The 19,757-nt window shown below is 33.1% G+C and overlaps 1 protein-coding gene across 14 annotated transcripts in view; it reads left to right on the plus strand.

Annotated features, from left to right (window-relative positions):
• Positions 1 to 1,598: 1,598 nt before the first annotated feature.
• The window catches only part of GluClalpha (glycine receptor alpha 1), a 43,888-nt gene continuing 25,729 nt past the window's right edge, over positions 1,599 to 19,757 (plus strand). For 13 of the 14 annotated variants that reach the window (XM_076128177.1, XM_076128180.1, XM_076128187.1 and 10 more), the window contains exons 1-2: positions 4,655 to 4,837; positions 15,522 to 15,596. In XM_076128177.1, the coding sequence (XP_075984292.1) occupies positions 15,529 to 15,596 (68 nt within the window). In that variant the 5' untranslated portion in view covers positions 4,655 to 4,837; positions 15,522 to 15,528. Of the gene's footprint in view, positions 1,657 to 4,654; positions 4,838 to 15,521; positions 15,597 to 19,757 lie in introns of those variants that run through there. The other variant, XM_076128191.1, reaches the window with a different exon arrangement.

The raw sequence follows: 19,757 nt of genomic DNA on the forward strand, positions 1-19,757 counted from the left end.
TTTTACATTGATTTGAGATAAGAAATACGCTACAACCAAAGATGCAAAGTAAATAACCGACTAGGCCGTAGTATTCAAAAATATTAGATTTTGTAGAGCCGAGTTTAACATTTATTTCATAATTCATATTTCATGGTGGAACTCGTGGCTTAGTTAACAACAGCCGCGCGGATCGATCTCTGAGGTTAAGCCATGCTTACCGAGGTTGATTTGTGGATGGGTGACCATCTTGTACATTTCGAGTTCCTCCGTGTTTCGGAAGGCACGTTAAATTGTGGGTCCCGGCTGTCAGTTTCGAAGATCTTTGACAGTCGTTAACAGTAGTCAGAAGCTTGAAAGTCTGACAACCAGTCTTACCGAAGGGTATCGTGTTATCCCAGGTAACTGGGTTGCGGAGGTCAGATAGGCAGTCGCTCCATGTAAAACACTGGTATTCAGCTGCATCCGGTGAGACTGGAAGCCGACTCCAACATAGCTTGGAAGAAAGGCTAAGCTGATATATAATATATTTCATGGTGGAAATAAGAAAAAGCCAGCTAGTTCTTTAGGTTAATCTTAACCACTTGAAATTAGCGTGTCAGTTTTTGGCTAATAGTTTATTTTAATCCGGCAAGTCAACCATCCCAAAAATTCGTTTGTTTACCAAAAAAATATTTTGTCTTTCCTAATTACTATTTCCTTGACCATCGAATACGACTAGTAAAATAAATCATCTTCGACCATTATTCTCTCCGTCAGGTAGGCACTTAGTACAATTTTTCACGTAGTCTATTTTGAAATGGCGTTTACGCGCCTTCAGCCGACTGATATTTACGAGGGATTCGTGCCAAAATATATTTAGACGTGTTGTCTCTTTGCCCGTGACAGACAGACATAATAATAGGCTTAGTTTTCATATATGTTTTAATACTAGTAATTCTGTGACAATTTGTTGAAAGATGCGCCGCGGTTAGTTTGCTAGATTGATGTTTCCATTAGCCATTATGCTTTGATGAGAATGAAGTAGTATGAATGATGTTTGTTCGTGAAATGACCGAATTTCTTTTTGAAAATTAACTTTTTGAAATGTTGCAAGTTTGTTAAAGCAAGCAATGAAAATCATCGAAAAATTATATTTTGCAAAACGTTTAGCTACAGTTTTGATTGAACTATTATTCGCATTTTATTGCCCGGTTTTTTATACTCTTTATTTTAATCCATACTCTTACAAATATAGATTATGTATTATTAATTATATACTAACAAACCTAACGCTGCCCTCGTTTGGGAGAAGAACCTTTCTCAACAGTAGTGAGACAGTAATGGTATAAAAAATATATATATATTTATTATATAGCTAGCTAGTATATACGCACGTGTCGAAAAGCAGCAATGTACGCGTTGTACATGAAAACAGTGGTGAATCTTCGTGAAGGCTGGCAGGCTCCACGGGCGATGCTGCGCGATCTCCCGATCAATAGCGTGGCCCCTCCCGCCCCCCGCCGCCCGCCCAGCCTCAGTACCGCGCCCGAACCCGTACAGCCACCTGCACACGTATTTTTTAATCATATTTTTTTAAACAAACAAGTTTTTTAATAGACAAATTTATTAAAAGTTATTTTTACTAACACATTGTGCGACGCTCCGGATTCTCCTGGAGAATGGGACTTTGTTAAGGTGAGTTCGAGACGCCATTTATATTTTTGTAATTAGAACTGTTGTTTTTTTATCTGATTTTATTTGGCAGCTTTTTTGTGTTACCTTTTGGCTTCATGTCTTCTTTGTTGGCAATTGTTTTGTATAAATCGCAGCGGGCGTGGTTATCTTTTCTTTTCATTTTGTGTTTGATGAATGTGTCTGACTGAAATCCTTCATAATCTGTAATAAATCTACAATAACATAAATTAAATCAACACTCTATTCTACCCATAATTCTAATAACTCATTAATCTTAAAATAAAATAATAATCCGTCCGAAGATATATATTTATTGCTAAACAAATCAATTGAAAGTAAAATAAAGTTTACAGTTAGCCTTATGGGTGCACTATTGAAAACATTTATGGAATACACTATTGAATTCCATTTCCAGGCTTCGTGGAACGGAATTAATTGGACCTAGGTAGCGGATCCCCGGGTCGCTTCTCTGAAATCTATGTAGGTCATATGATGAAGTATCATCGTATTGATTCGTTGCCTGCAGTTCACGGGGCTGCAATCACTCTATTTGTCCCTCTTTCACTTTTAACAAGCAATGTACGTGAAACAATAAACTATAATCGTAGATGAATATCATAATCCCGATTTGATGTCCGCCATTTTCGATTTTGACGCAAATCTGAAGTTTAATGTTTTAGTCAGTAATTTATAGGTAGTGGCTATCACTAAAATTGTGCAAATATATTTGTTAAATCAGCAACTCTAGTTTATAGATGAGTGATCATTTGTACTGCCAACTAAAGCTAAAAATTGCTGTCCAATTTTTCTTTTTACATGTTGAGTACCTAGCTAAAGATAATCCACCTAAATTATATAAAATATATTGAGTTATTACTATGATTAGGCTACTTGTTCAGTAGTCATTATCTTATTTACTCAGATTTGGCAGAAAAGTCTCTGAAATCTGTTCTTTTTCTGTTAATAAAGCAAAAAACCTCCAGCCTTAAATTATGTATCAAAATAACTTAGCTCTATTGATTTATCTACATTTTTAGACATAAAAATTGCTATTTATTTCTATTATAGGTATGATTGTTATAAAACGGTGTTGTCAATGTTCTGTCTCTTTATGTAAACATCGGGCGGGGCCATAAATACACAAGACTGTAGATTTTCCTTGGTTATGGAAGGGATGAAAGATATTGATTGCTTATCAATATGATGGCCTAACCCCTCTCTCATTACGGGAGGAAACCTTAGCCCAGCAGTGGGACATTAATAGGTTTATATATTTATTTATGTATTATTGTCAATATGATATTATGATATTGGTATACCCATCATGATAACTTAAAGAATGTACTAACTTAAAGCGATAAATAGGCACCCTTATTTTTAGCTTTCAGTTAATAAATTGTTTGTTTATATTAATATATTAAACACAAGTGTAAGTTAAATAGTAGGTATATCTCATAGGCTTCATATGTAGTGACCTGTTTGTGGTCTTTTGTCACTAATATAAGAAAGCATTTTCTATCAGGACATCTTGATGTCATTTGGGTTAGAGTAAGGGCCACTTTAACAACTTACGGATAAGTGACAGATGACATAACCGACAACAAATCTTAATGACAACTGTCAGAATTCTACATGATAGATTAACCGATACTTATTTAAATCTGATAAATCGGCCGGTTGTGTACAAATTTATGCACATTTTTGACATGTTTTAACTTAGTAAATAACATTTGTGAAAGGAATACAAGACATTCCTTTTTATCAAAATTTCACTCCTGTGATAACTATTTTTGCCAAGTCTTGGCTTATCATGCCTTACTGGAAGATTTCTTTCTGAGATTTTCTAGAAATAAAACTGCAATAAGGCTTTGTTGAGAGAAACAAAAGAGCTCTCATAATATGACACTAATGGCGTGTGTGTTAGGCAATCAATGTCATAAACCACTCTCTTTGACAGCCATTGTACTTATTAATACCATGAATGCTAGTAATATTGTCCATAAAATATCATTGTATTTTTTCTAAGTATTTCATCTCAGGCCTAGTTTTATCACTTCTGAATAAGAATCGATTTATTTAGAAGTCAGAACTTTAAGAGTATTTTTCACACATTTACTGCCACTTTATCTATTGGATAGGCTATCGGTTACTTATTCATAAGCCGTGAAACTGGCTCTTAGAAAGCTGTTATTCCAATGTTATCAAATACAACATTTATATTTACTAAACTGTAAATGACACTTAAAGTTAAATCATATTTGTTCCGTAAGACAATATCAAATACTTAATACTTAGGTAAAATATTGAGATTATCACTCCTAACATCTATACTAATATTATAAAGCTGAAGAATTTGTTTGTTTGAACGCGCTAATCTCACAAACTACTGGACCGATTTGAAAAATTCTTTCAATGTTAGATAGCCCATTTATCGAAGAAGGCTATAGGCTATATATCATCACGCTACGACCAATAGGAGCAGAGTACCAGTAAAAAATGTTACAAAAACGGGAAAAATTTTGACCCATTCTCTCATATGTGACGCAAGCGAAGTTGCGCGGGTCAGCTAGTATCTCCTAAAGTGCACTGAAAAGTAAACCGAAATCTACCTAATGTGATATCATTTAAGACGGGTGAATTGGTTGATAGGGGAAACTGAACATTAAACTTCATGCTCGATAATAAAAACCCAATTATCATTACAAAGCACGACAAAAAATAATTTATGATAATTTTTGTTCACTCATACCCACTTACTTGGACAATAGAGTTTTATGCGTGCAATAAAACCATCGACTTTAATTTCCTTCACACCTTATGAATGAGTGAAAATATAATCACAGCAATCAAAATGTAACAATAAAGCTATTTTCTAATACATTTTTGATATTTCCCGAGAGAAATGGGCGGGAAAATCGACCTTGTCACGTTGACATTTTAATTGCACCGCGGGCGGGGCATAGGTTGCGGCGCGTTCAGCCTAGAGGGCGCAGTTGATGTGTGGCCGCTACACACGACGGACGTCCTATCCGACCTGATAGATGACAAATAGTTCCGAACTATTAACTTGTATTAAATATCAGTGCAGTGAATAAAATGGTTTAAAATTAAAGTGAAATTAAATAAGCTGCCTTTAGCGGGATTGTTGGGAGTTGTTCTTCTTCCGGGGATTTAGAAAAGGGTAAGGTTTTTTTAAAGTGTTTTATAATTTTAAAATATAGTTATCAACAATTATTTGAAAAATAATTTAATTTTAAATTCTTATCCTTTACTTTTTATCAGTGTTGGGTCAATCAACTAATTTTTTCAATCAATTGATTAGTCATGACTAATTTAGTCATGAATAATTTAGTCATGATTGAATTAATCATGAGTAAAAATAATAATTATAATCATGATTAAATAAATTAGTCATCAATCATTTAATGATTAAATGACTGATGACTAATTTATTGTATTTTTGTATGATGATTAAACTAAAAAAAATAATTCAGGTGACATAATTTTAGTTTAATTGAACACATCTATAAAACTATAACTGATCACCACCTTAAGTTGACTGAAAGAAGATAATTCCATTATTTATAAAATTTGATTTTAAAAACGCGTAGTTTTAAAAAGCAATTTAAATTATTTTAAACTAAATTAGCCCGAACTTATTTTTGCAAATGTGTACCTGTGTAAATTAAAAAAAAAAATTAACTGATTCTGTTGTAAAACTAGCTTTAATTAAAAACCTGTGATAAACAAACCAACAGTCATGGAACGTAGACTTGAAAAGCTTAGTTTTATTTAACTATTATTTTTAGTCATTAAAATTTTAGTCATGATTGAATAACTAACACTAACACTAATTAATCATCAATCACGACTCATGATTGAATTTTTTTAGTCATTATTCATTAGTCATGATTAAATAATTTAATCTTAATCATCAATCATCAATCAAACTAAATTTTGCCCAACACTGCTTTTTATATGCTTTTTTCAAAAGTTTTATTTAACTGTTTCAGTGCGTTGGCTAAAAAGTTTTTAACAGAATTCAGTTAGCAAACTAACACAGTATTAAATAAACAAGACTCTTTAAAACTCATAAACTTGAAACTCACTCAAAGACATCTCGTCTTTGTAATGAATAAGAAAATAAATTAATAACATGAGATAATTTTAATAAGTAATAATGATACAACGTTTATTATAAAATATGTTGACAATGTAAGAAGATAAACAGATGTCATGACTTCTCCCTGGCAGTCAGCCAACGGACAAAAATCTCAAATTCCTTGCATTAACTGTCATTATTTAACCAATGTTTAACTGACTGAAATAATCCCAAATGTACAACATTAATATGTCAATTTGATAAATATTTTAGTCAGCTGTTTTAGTTTGAAGAAATCGGAAACGTTTAACTGAAGATTTTAATAAGTTTTCTTAGCCCAGAATTGAAACTTGGACATAGTTTTTGAATTAACAATGATCAATAGCAATTGAAAGAAGTTTTTCTGAATATTTATTTAAGTGTAACACTTTTCTTTTTCTTTAATACTATTAAATCTTTCTTTTGACTATCATTGTATTAAATCCAATAATTTCGTAAATAGAACAAATCGATTTAATCTCTTTTACGAAGTTTCTTACTTTTTAAACTGACTTTATGATTATTAAATTGTTTATTTTCCTTACCTAAGTACCAAAATACACAAACTATTTTCATCATCCTTGATCATGAAATTTCAGATAGGAAATATTCAGTGACTTGTAATGACTTATACAGGGTGTCCCAAAACTCAACGATAATCCGAGACAGGATGAAAGGCCAAGTCATACCGGTTCTAGAAAAAATTAAAAAAAAATTCCATGTCACTTAGTTCAGCAATAATAGACATTTTTCAAAAAAGTTAAAATTCCACACCCTTGCTCGCATTTTCAAGTCCTGTGATCACCAATGTCACAATTTCGCTGTGTTTTTTTGAATTTCGTGATCTTCATGAGATATGCTATTAATCGTAAAACAAATTTATGCACAAAACATTGTTAATTTAATAAAAAAGGTTAAGTTTTAGTGAGTCATGATTCACAAAAATATCGTTAGTTAACTTTGACGCTTCGTATTGAAAAAAAAATGTACTACACTACCCTTGGCAAGTTATTTCAAAAGTTGGCGCATTTAATCAAGATTTCAAAATGGTGCAACACTTGCCACTTTTCTTTCCATTAAAAATGGTATTTTTATTTGAACGAAGAGTATCCTCGCAAATGGATCGGACGCAGTGATTCAATTTTATGACCTCCTCGTTCCCCGATCAAAATCCAGTAGATATTTTTGACTGGGAATGCATAAAAGAAAAAGTGTATTCTAAATCAATACAAAATCTATCAGAACTTCGCCAGAAAATTGGTACAGCGTCAGAGGGAATAAATGCAAGGAATTTTGCTTGACTGGTGCAAAGGTCTTTTGTAAGGAGTTGCGGAGCCTGTATTCGTGACAGAGGAAAGCAATTATTTTTAGTAAAGAGGTAATTGAGTCATTCCATAATCAATATTTAATGTAAAAAACATAATAGGTAATAATAATTAAAAAAAAAACAATGAACGAACCATCATTCTTATTTAATTAGTCTCCTTAAACTAAAGTAATCCGAATTGTTTTCCTCTGTCACGAATACAGGCTCCGCAACTCCTTACAAAAGACCTTTGCACCAGTCAAGCAAAATTCCTTGCATTTATTCCCTCTGACGCTGTACCAATTTTCTGGCGAAGTTCTGATAGATTTTGTATTGATTTAGAATACACTTTTTCTTTTATGCATTCCCAGTCAAAAATATCTACTGGATTTTGATCGGGGAACGAGGAGGTCATAAAATTGAATCACTGCGTCCGATCCATTTGCGAGGATACTCTTCGTTCAAATAAAAATACCATTTTTAATGGAAAGAAAAGTGGCAAGTGTTGCACCATTTTGAAATCTTGATTAAATGCGCCAACTTTTGAAATAACTTGCCAAGGGTAGTGTAGTACATTTTTTTTTCAATACGAAGCGTCAAAGTTAACTAACGATATTTTTGTGAATCATGACTCACTAAAACTTAACCTTTTTTATTAAATTAACAATGTTTTGTGCATAAATTTGTTTTACGATTAATAGCATATCTCATGAAGATCACGAAATTCAAAAAAACACAGCGAAATTGTGACATTGGTGATCACAGGACTTGAAAATGCGAGCAAGGGTGTGGAATTTTAACTTTTTTGAAAAATGTCTATTATTGCTGAACTAAGTGACATGGAATTTTTTTTTAATTTTTTCTAGAACCGGTATGACTTGGCCTTTCATCCTGTCTCGGATTATCGTTGAGTTTTGGGACACCCTGTATAACACCTCCCACTATTTATTTATAACACTGGTTACTATTAAACTATCATCGGTTCAAATTCGAAGCTGTTAAACAAAACTAATCAGGAGCATTTGAAATACTTGTTAAAATATTTCACGTATACTTTACTCTGCTATTACGCGATTGCCAAAACATTCTTAGCGGAAAATGAATTGCATTTATTACCTGTGTGTAATATTTTATCTGTGGGACTGCAGGTTTGACATTGCTTTTGATGTGTGGTCGGAAAAAATATATGACTTTATTTCTCAGCAAAGCAATCGTAAACATTTTTTTCTCCTTATTTATTCGTTCAAATTGTTTGGTTATTATTGAAAGTATTCGATTATAGTTTAAAATAAGCATTATGTTTCTTCTTCAGGCTTAGAACATTACAGTACCAATTTGCAAAGGCCTCACCCTGAAATTTGATAGGGCTTAAGCTGAGTCCACTAAACTAGCCAAATGCGGGTTAAAAACTACGCATCAGTTTAGCAGCTCTTTAAAAAAAATTCAAGCATGCCTTATCTCTTCTCATTTTCCTTTACCGTTAGAACAAGTCAAGTTACTCTTATTACCCCCGGTTTCTGACTTACATTAAGCGGTAGTTTATCTATTCAATAACGTTAAAACTCTTGAACAGATAAACTACCGCTAAATATACTCAGAAACCGTGGCTTAAACACACTTAACTTCAAAAAGTCATTGTCAAAAAAGTTGACCACTTGCAATTGCAGCAGTGCCCAGCATTGGGTAAGAATCCTCGAACCCACTTGCATCTTTAGTCCATTCGATTACACATTGTCTAAATAATTACCATAAATACAAGTGTATTATCAACAACTGCATTTCACATGAGATAACCTAGAGGCATATAACAGTAGCACAGACTCACGGCTCGTTGCTCAGAACTAACAAGCTATATGCCGTGCATCTCTGATCACTTTGTAACAGAACCACTCAGCTGGTAAATGAGGAGCGAGAATCGATGCGTGATTGTTGCATTCTATGTTATAGTAATGTTGAAGTATTGCTTTAAGGTTGTTTAATTGGAAAATGAGAGTGTTGTATGTTATCTTTATGGAAGGATTTTTATATTTCTGCTACTTTGATAGTGTCACTGTTTTTTAAAAAGATCTGCAATTAAAACGGATAAATTATCTTCATACTTGTTAGAGGTAGTAAATAATCCGTTCTGGTAATAATAGTTAAACATCACTGCGAACTATTTACGTACATAAAATATTATGTTATAAAACTGAAACTACTGAAATACGAGTGTGAAGCTCAATAATTATCTGAAAGACCACGCGAAACGAAGCAAAAATCTTGACGTGCCAGATGTAAGGACAAACAAACCAAAACCAATACATACGATTCGAGAGTGAAAGTTAATACAAATTGCATTTTACATAAAAGTTTCAAAGCACAAAATAGAAATCAGGTGTCGTGAAAATCTCTGTGCAAATGTCACAGCGACATTATCAAATGCAAATAACTTATTTACACAAGCAAAAACAACAATTTCATCTCGTAAAGGTCATTTAATTTAAACTTTGTGTAAAGTTTAACAAGCAAGTGAAATATGTTGAAATGTCAATTCACTTAGCACTTGCCATCTATACACGGTAGAGGGCGGTTATGTGTAAACTTATTTACAACTTTAACTTATGCTGTAAACTTATGGATTTAAGATCTGATATTGGGTTTTAAAAGTGTGAAAGTCTTGAAGAATTGCACTAGATAGATTTAGATTTAAAATGTAATATTTGAGTATAATAAAACGTGGACTGATGTCCTAAACTTTCCTTCAAATTGGGATGAGACCCTTGCTCAGCAGTGCGACGATGGATTCAAAAAAATATACTGTATCATAGTTCGGATACGTTTGAACTTAAATAATTCCTCTCTTTTCATTCTGTAGCAAAATAAAAAGATAAATACACGATTACAAATAATTGGACCTAGAATATTGCCCTAAAGTATAATATTAAACGGAAATATTGAGTAAAAAACTACTTTTCTAAACATAAATATTGATAGTCTTGAGCTACGTTTAAATACACAGATTGTTGTAAAATATATTACAGTCAACTTTTATTCTGGAATGTGAACACCTGAGAAAAAAAGGTCTATAAATCATAAAAAAAACAAAGCATTTTCATCGGACAGGCAGCCAAAGTAAACTTCCTTGACTGAGGTAAATAGGTGTGCCAAATAGCTGGCCCTAACACATTTATAATGTTTGTCTTTCTGAAATAAACCCAGAAGGTGTAAATCAAGATGTCGTGTTATAATGGCATTTTATTTTTGACAAATATCTGGGAAAATAGAATATTTCATAAAAAAATTACGGGAAAACTTCTAGCCGCTTAATTTTTTTGTTAATAATTTAGGCTTTTCTTGGGATGTCATTTATGTGTCTTCGTTGAATACGTTTAGCGACATACAAGAGGAAACTTAAACGCTGAAAGATATATTGTTGGAACGTTAGGAGTAAAACTGTCAATAAAATATATAGTTTCGAAACGTTTAGGGTTAAGTTCACAATCTCATTCAATTAAAATTGCATAGTAAGTTTTCCTCTTTTCCTACTAGAAGATAACAGCAGGTATTTTCAATGAAACTTCTTGTAGCGACAAATTATCTGCGTGCCAGGTTTTTATTCTTATAATTTTTCGAAAGAACTTTACCTACTAACTACTCTTGTCCAACGTGTATAATATAGCAGGAATTATTAGAAAACCCTCTTCTGTCAAGAAAACTTTTATTTATTTACCTGAAAATTCGTAAGTTTTTATAGGTAGTTCGTAGTTCCTTTTATTTTTATAAATGAGAACAGTAAACAAATGTAAGTAATCTGGTTCGTTAAGTGGTTGATTAAATATTCGCGTGTCAGTGAGGGCATTAAGTCACGTTGTTTCTAAATTAAACAACATTTTGTGTGAGTATTTCGGCCAGTGTTTACTGGTTGATAACAACCCTCGGTTAATAACCCCTCCATTATGGTTGCTGGTTATGGTTTGGTACCTTTATAGGTATTTAATAGAACGAAATAAAATTTTGGGCTTTAACTCAACGAAAAATTATTTTAATCGTTATTATTTACTGGTTTATTCAGATATGCAGACAGAAAAAGAACAATTAACTAAGTACATCAATAAAGAAAAATGGGCTACGTCATTATCAAATAGTCAAAAACCCAGCCTCCTAATCTAGGCAAACTACTACAGTGACTTAGGAGCGAGTTCTTGTTGCATTGATACCTCTTTCCTTTCCTTGTTCTCAAATTTTGTAGCCGTTAAAGCACGAGTAACAAATTTAATATTATTTCACATTTGTGACATATGTGTGGATTGTTTTAATTTAAAAGTGGCCTGATATTGATAAAATATGTTTGTTAACTTGCCGCCGATTGAAAAGGATTTATTGTAGCTAGGAGAAAAGTTAGGAAAGTTTTTAACTCAGTAAGTAAACTACGAATAAAACATCATCTAGGTACAGAATATCGTAAGAAAAACATTGTTCCATCTGTTTCTATTTTTAGATATTGTATTTCGTAGATATACCTCCATATAGTGTGGGGTGAGAGTGAAATTTGATTGGGAAAAAGGTCTGAGAGGGGCCTCGCACCTCGATCGATTTATAATCGGATCTACAGACAAATCAGATTCCCAACACGTCTGTCATCAAACGTAAACGATTTAATCCGCCATTTTTAGGCTAGAATAACTTTTGAGATGTTATATGAAATTAAAGGTTGTTAAACTTTGACATTTTGGAATTATGTGTTTGTAATCGCAGCGATGTTAGTTAATTACCTATCTTCACAATCAGAATTTTGTTACAAACGATCTTACATTTTGTGAATGTAAGGTAACAGCGGCACTTGGAATACAAAGGAGCACCATATTTAATCAAACTGTTATAGAACCGTGGGATTTATGTTTGATTGATAGTCTTCTCAGAAAAATCCTGCGAAGCCAAGAGCTTAGTACAGGGACCGCTGTAAACATTGCAATGTATAATTAGAACAACTTTAAAAATTAAATAAATAAAAAAAGTAATCTGGAAAAGTAAAAATCTACACATAAATATTTATTGTTAACCAATCAGTCCATATGCCTTATTCTAGAGTCTTGGTATTCACTAAATTCGCTATAAAGCACAAGCCACACATTTCTTTCAGTAACTAACTTACAAATTATCGATCAGGAAACTTTCCAGTTCTTTTAATACAGTTATTATTGTCTCCATTAATATTTATATGACAACCGTGAATAGTATCCGTGATTTACAACACAAAGTAATGGTGGAAGCTATTACTTAGATATTAATCGACTAACTATAACATTGTACGAATTGTTTCCACAAAGTTCACTTAGTTGTTTCGTAAATGCGCTGAATATGTTTGAGGAAGAACAGTCAGCAAGAAACCTAATGAATAATGTTAAATTTTCAATAAATACTGCAGTTTAAATGATAGCTCTGGATGATTGACAATACCAAAACTCTGCGTTTCCATATTTGACAAAGTAATGATTTATCTTTAAAAAATGAGAGAGTAAAATGGGAGGTGAGTAGTAGTGGCTCAAACTCTAAACAGAGCAAATTGAAACAACACAACTCATATATTCGTTGTGTTCATTTACCCCGCTTTATAAGTATTAGACAATCATACAACTATAGTACACTATATTAATCGCGAATTGGTATTGTTACTCTAGCTTAAACCTTTTGAGCCACTTTCTAAAGTGCACTAATTCTAACTCTCACCACCTTAATCATCTGCAATAGATGAATAAAGCTAATGAATTGGTCTTGCCGTATATATAGTAAGCAGACACAAAATTAAAATCAAAATTAAATCATTTATTCATTTAGGTCAAATGCTGACACTTATGATAGTCAATGATACAGAGAGTGAATTTACAGCCAGTTTGGAAGGTACGGCCAGTCACAGAAAATGTATAAATAAAATATGCAGAAAACTTATCCCTAGAATATAAAACGACAGTAAAAAATCAACTAATATGATGTATCAGTTCAGTAGTGGATATCCGTGTCCGACCTTTCTCCGAGTGCATTATAAATAAAGTGCATCGTGGCAGTGGCCCGAGTGTGAGCGTCGTTTGGATCGCCGCCACCTGCAGTATTGATACTGCTGGCATGTCGTCGACTTTCATAAGCTTTCCTTACAGTTATTACCCGGTTATTACCGTTTAGAATGAAAGATTTGGGGAGGAAAGTAGATAAACGACTTCAATTGGATAATTATTCAAATATTATTCTGTTACATATGTGTGTAGAACTGTAATTGGCTTTTTGACATCTGTTGTATTAGCTGTTGGTCTGCCATGTAATAATTAAACAATATCAGATTTACGACAGCTACATAAGAGGTAATTTATCAAATGAAATCGGTAGTAAGAGGTCTTGCACTCGAGGCTATCGTAAAGCCGTTTCAAGAGATTTCGGATCTCAAATACGTACTATTTGAGATCCGAAATCTCTTGAATTATTTCCTTTTAGGTTCCTCGATCAGTTCTGCTGGCTGATGATAGTAAATTGTCCCACAGTTCTGCTTTAAGACCTACCTATTGACCACCTGTTAATAAACTTGTAGGCGGATTGCCCGACAAATGTTCTATTCAACTTTAAACCAACATACAGCACACCACCTGACGTCAAAGAGCGGCTCTATTGTATTCTAATCTCATACTTCTATAAATACATTTAATCGTCTATCACAGGATTTACGCGACAATGCAACTATTGTGATCGGTGTATCTTCCACGCCCACAAATACTTGGACACAATGCTACACTCGACACGATCACGCGACACAAATATCACGCCGCACGGAAATGACGCTCGACACAAATGCACCCGCGCATTTAGGTCACTCCTGCATTATATTTTTTTTTCTCGATGTAACATGATGGCAATTTCCCTCGGGTCTCATAAATATGACAGACATTTTCCGCTGGCTGAACATAGGTATTCTCATTTTTATTCTGACTGGCAGCCTACAACTCTTGCTCATTAAAAATAAAAAAACAAAGTCTATGTTTACTGCAGAGTCAGCTCCGAAGTTGATTTTTTTAATGGTTTCAATTTCAAATATTGACTTTTACAATGACAGAAATTAGGAGCTGCAGGTTAATAAAAAGCAAAAAAATGTGCGGTACGTATTATTTATTCAAAATAAACGTCCACAGGCTTTCGAATAATTTACGAATCCACAAAATGCAAAGCTTTTATCTTCACTCGGGGTATACAAGACACGCGACAAAAGTTTGACAGTTTTCTGATTGACAGTACCCGTTCCCTTGACAGAAGTACCTCCACTCATGCCCTGTAGGTAAAAATAATCTCACAAAATAACACACGAGGTAGCTGTTTGTTTATAAAACCTTTAAATAATAAATAGATAGAATGTCTACGGTACGACGAAGTCTATTTATAAACTAAGGGAAATGCGATTTAAAATGTCGCAGAACCTATTTACCGGTTCTCGGTACTGCAATCTTATATTTTCTAGAAAGATACTTATTTTCTATTTCCGTTCGATCTCTTATCTTTATGAAGAAATTCTTTGACTTTGAGTGCAGTCTTGTAGATTCCAATAAAGTTTTCTTTATACAAAGCTTTCCGTTCTCAGGAACGCTCTAGGTAATCTAATTAGCGTGATTCCTAGACACAGGATAGAGATAATTAGAAGTGAAGATAGGTTTATTAAGAATATTTTACTAAGTGGAAGATAAACTTATTTAAATCTAATGAGTTTTTAAGTGAAAACACGAACTTAATTTAGTCTTTTGACGAGAAAACGGAAAAATAAATCCAAATTTCGTAAAAAATGCACGTACACCAAAATGGCGGACCGTGACCTTCGACATTTGATTCATCAACATTGCAAACTTCATCGTGGTCACAGCAAAACGACCACAACCGACTTTAAAAACACCACAGAGTATATTTTTTTTATTTGACTACGACTCAATGTGGTAATGAGAAAAACTTCAAAGGTTTTACATAAAAATATGAAAATGCAATATGACATGTTGGTAATGAAATATTTTTATTTGATATCAAACATGGCTGGAAGCTTTGCTTTGAAATGTAATAGGATGGTCTAGAGTACATATTTGTTTCTTTGAAAGATGCTTGTGATCATATCTCCTATGCACATTTCATTAGTCGATGGACGTATGGTTTAATAATTTATCTTTACAAGGATCTACGAGTATAAACACATTTATTATATAATTAGAAGGTTTTTATCTCATAAGGCATTTAGACTTTTTTAAAGGCTGTTATGATAAATATATGCCAGATATCTTTTAGAATTTCGGCTACTATCCAACCCATATGAGTATGGGGGATGTCTTGAAGTTATAGGTTGTATATTGAAACTATTACATTAGATAGTAATAAAGGTTTTCATTTAAATGAAGATAGTTTAATATTGCTTGTTTGTTTCAGACGGAGGATGGACATCCGGCGGCCATCATGTGCCCTCATTATACTGCTTGTGTTGTACTTTACACATCCCACAGAGTAAGTACCACTTTATTATAAGTTAATATAACAAACATAATGAGTAAAAGTGTTAAAAAAAGTTCTCATAAAACCTTGGGGGAAAAACGGAAAATGTCAGAAAAACTAGTAATGCGGTAGAATCCGTGATGAAAAGCTTACATATACATATATCGTTCTAAAAAATATATGAATACACATTTACTTGTTTTAGTGGTTGAACCAAACCTAGAGTACATTTTAACGTTCAATTTTGTTAAGGTTTACTTTACTAAATGTCCCACTCTCTTGTGCTCTACTTTTTATAATAGACCTGTGTTATTACGGAACACAATTTTTATCAAGACAAATAGTTTACACAACGTGTATTAAAAAGATGGCCAATTTATTAGAGGAAGGAAACGTTAACTTTGCTAATGGCTACTTCCGGAAATGAAAGACGTTCTCCGCCATAATGGAGTTATTAGTCATAGACAAGGAAGTTTAAAAGTTATGCTTTTCAGCCACTTAGTATTTTGTAACCACTTTCTTTAAGCGTGACTGATTATAAGCTTAGGTTTGATGTAATAATTTCACTATTTAAGCTGTTCAAAGGCAATTTTATTCGAATTAACATTTTCACTTTCTTTACATGCTAGGGCAGTGAAAAGCGTTTACTCGCTTGATATAGTCATTATTATTTTTTTCACGAACTAGACGACAGTAATTTTAAAAATAGTGTCACGTTATTCTTAATTTGCTTGATAGATATCAAATAAAATAAGCGTCAACATTTTGTCTACATTACTGCTTTTGTAAATGATCAAATACGGTGGAGGAAAACATCGCGATGAAACCTTAAATACCTAAAAGTTGTATAACACATTTCAGCGGGATATGGAAACTCCCCAACCCAAAAATTGTACCTAAAAATGCAACAAAACATATCGCGTTTCAGCTGAACCAATTAAATAGTCGTAAAACTTTAACCTTATGACTGAAATGGCGTGAACACTAAAAGCATATCAAAGTATATTTGAACAGTAACGATCAATAAAACTAAATATTTGACAAATAAACTTTTTAAAGCACACACCGATTAATAAACCAATGATTTATTATGATTGCTTTATACTTTTATAACCATAGAGATTTAGATAGAGCACTTTTTATATTGATTTATGGTTAGAAGATTAATCTGTGCTTTATGGTGTTATTAAAACGTAAATGTTGATAGTATATAAATCTTTTTGCTGTGTGTTGTTTATGATTCAATCTAATACTAAGCTTTAGTATGCCTTTATTAATAAACGCTTTTTGCTATAAGGGTTTCGATATTAATAGTGACTAAAAACTTCATGCTTGTTTTGTACAGGATATTCTACAAACCTTTGTTTGTTATCATGTCGACCGTGATAAAAATAATGTATTTAAGTATGATTTTTATTATGGGTTTTCATAAATATTTTGATGATGATGCTCTCCGAATGATTTCGACCATGACGACCATTTTTAACCCCTACTCTAGCTGACATTGATGCGCCCTAATATGGCTTACTAGCTGACCCGTGCAACTTCGCTTGCGTCACATAAGAGAGAATGGATCAAAATTTTCTCCGTTTTTGTAACATTTCTTATTGCTACTCTGCTCCTATTGGTTGTAGCGTGATGATATATAGCTTATAGCCTTCCTCGATAAATGGGCTATCTAACAGTGGAAGATTTTTTCAAATCGGACCAGAAGTTCCTGAGATTAGCGCGTTCAAACAAACAAACAAACAAACTCTTCAGCTTTATAATATTAGTATAGATAAAGACATTTTCTCGCTGATACTTAAACAAAGCTTCTATCCGAGATATCGCTTAAAAAAGTATTTTCTACGCGGTCTTTTTGTTGTAATGTTGAGCTTGACATTAGTATGTCATGGTGGCATGCAGCAAAGATCTGATAAAGACAAATAATTATAATAATTAACAGTCATGAAATGCGCCAAGTTTCATTGTCACGTGCACTAATTGCGCTCTCGTTTACATCGACATTGTTTGATGTGGTTTATCCGATTGTTAATTATAAATGCAGGTTAATTGGCGGTATTTTTTGTTAATTATTTATTTGAGTAGACAAGGGCTAGCAAAAAAAATAGTACCATTTATAGAACGACATCATGAAAAGTATGATAAAGTTAGATATTGTTTTTTATTATATGAGAGGAATACATGTATATGAAAGGAAAACAGATTTTTGATTATGATTTTCTTAAGCGGCTGTATCAACACATTTACAGCTTTACAAATGCCTTAAATTCCACGACACAAAATCTGTATAAAAACAAAAATGCAGTCGAAATCAAAATAAACAAACATTCTAACTATACACCCGCATTTCATACGATAGTAAAACGCAACAATAAATAAGACTGTCACAGTCGCAAGAAGTATAGTACGTACTATAAGAAACCATCTGCATACCACACACCCACCAATTTAGCACAAAACTATTATACAATTTACTTCTTTAAGCGAGGAGCACGTGGCTTAGTTAACAACAGCCACGCGGATCGATCTCCGAGGTTAAGCCACGCTTGCCGAGGTCGTTCTGTAGATGGGTGACCATATTATACATATCGAGTTCCTCCGTGTTTCGGAAGGCACGTTAAATTGCGGATCCCGAATTTTATCAAACTTCGTACACAGAAATCTTTTCATGGGGACGAAGTCGCGGGCAGAGGCTTACTGTATTATGAATACGAAAGTCTCTAAGTGCACATACTCAAAACGGTTACAACAATAAATAAATCTGTCACACTCGCAAGAAATATAGTAGCCCACCCGGTATCCTACTTATATTATTAATGCGAAAGTTTGTAAGAATGTTTTTCACGCTTTCACGAAAAAACTACTGGACGGATTGTAATTAAACTTGGTACACTGATAGCCTATAGCCTGGATTACCCTGGGAAGATTTTTCACGAACGAAGTCGCGGACAGAAGAGAGTAATATAAATGCGAAAGTTTCTAATTATGGATGCATGTTTGTTACTCTTTCACGAAAAATCTACTTGACGGATTTGAATAAAATTTGATACACTGATAGCTTATAACCTTGGTTAACATAAAGGACATTTTTACCCTGGGAAATCTTTACACGCGGGCAAAGTCGCAGGCAAATGCCTAGCTATCTCATAAAAATACACTTTATTTTAGCCTAGTTTTTACTGTTTTACTAAGTTTTATGATAAGTGTACAGTCTAGTTTTATTGCAAACAGCTTTAACAATATGATTACGCGTAGAGTGTTACTTTACGTTCAATTTAATTGTTTGTTTTTAAATCGTTAAGTTGTGATTAGGAAAGTTTGGTTTTGATAGCTTCTAAAAGTATTTTAGATTTAAAAAAGCAGCGCTTGGACAAACTCTTAATATAAACTCTGGTTCTTTTTTGAGGCCATAAGTTTGGTCAATCATTTAGAAATTTCAATAATATGTACTTTAATAATACAATATAAAAATATATGTGGTTATCTTCTTTTTTAAAAGCTACTCTCGCCCTAGAATCTTGTCGCAGGGACTTTTACAAACATACAAACAACGGACACAAGAATCCAACCCACGACCTGCCGAGGCAATGGTAGTTGTGTGGCAACATTAACCACTGCATTCAGTCAATCAATTAATTTTTCTAACTTTTTAGAAAACCCATAACTAAATAAATACCCTTTTATCAAATCTGAACGGATGAATGAATAAAGGCAATTAACGGCTCCCGCCTGACCGGTCACTGACGGGATGTCAAAACAAATGGCGGGAAACAAAACACACGGGTGACAAACTGATATAATAAATATTAGTATCTTGCATTCGAAAATAATTTAATGCGACGTTAACTGACGTGTTAGTTAATCTTTATGAAATATTTAGAATGCGATATTATGAGTGAATTTACTTTTAATGTTGTTCTTGAACCTGAAAATATTTTTGTATTGTAGGTAAGTATTGAAATTCAAAACGAATTTCAATATTTAGCGGTAGTAAACATACCTAAGTTGTCGCCTCTCATGATATGTTTTCTTGACCATTTAGTAGTAAAAGGGTACTTTGACCTGGTCCAATCTACGTATTATACCATATAGGTACGCAAATAAAACCTTATATATTACAATTTTAAACTTTCCTCAAAACTATGGACCTCTTTAGGGGTCTTTCGC

The sequence above is a fragment of the Anticarsia gemmatalis genome, chromosome 21 (assembly GCF_050436995.1).
Source record: "Anticarsia gemmatalis isolate Benzon Research Colony breed Stoneville strain chromosome 21, ilAntGemm2 primary, whole genome shotgun sequence".
Classification (NCBI taxonomy): Eukaryota; Metazoa; Arthropoda; class Insecta; order Lepidoptera; family Erebidae; genus Anticarsia; species Anticarsia gemmatalis.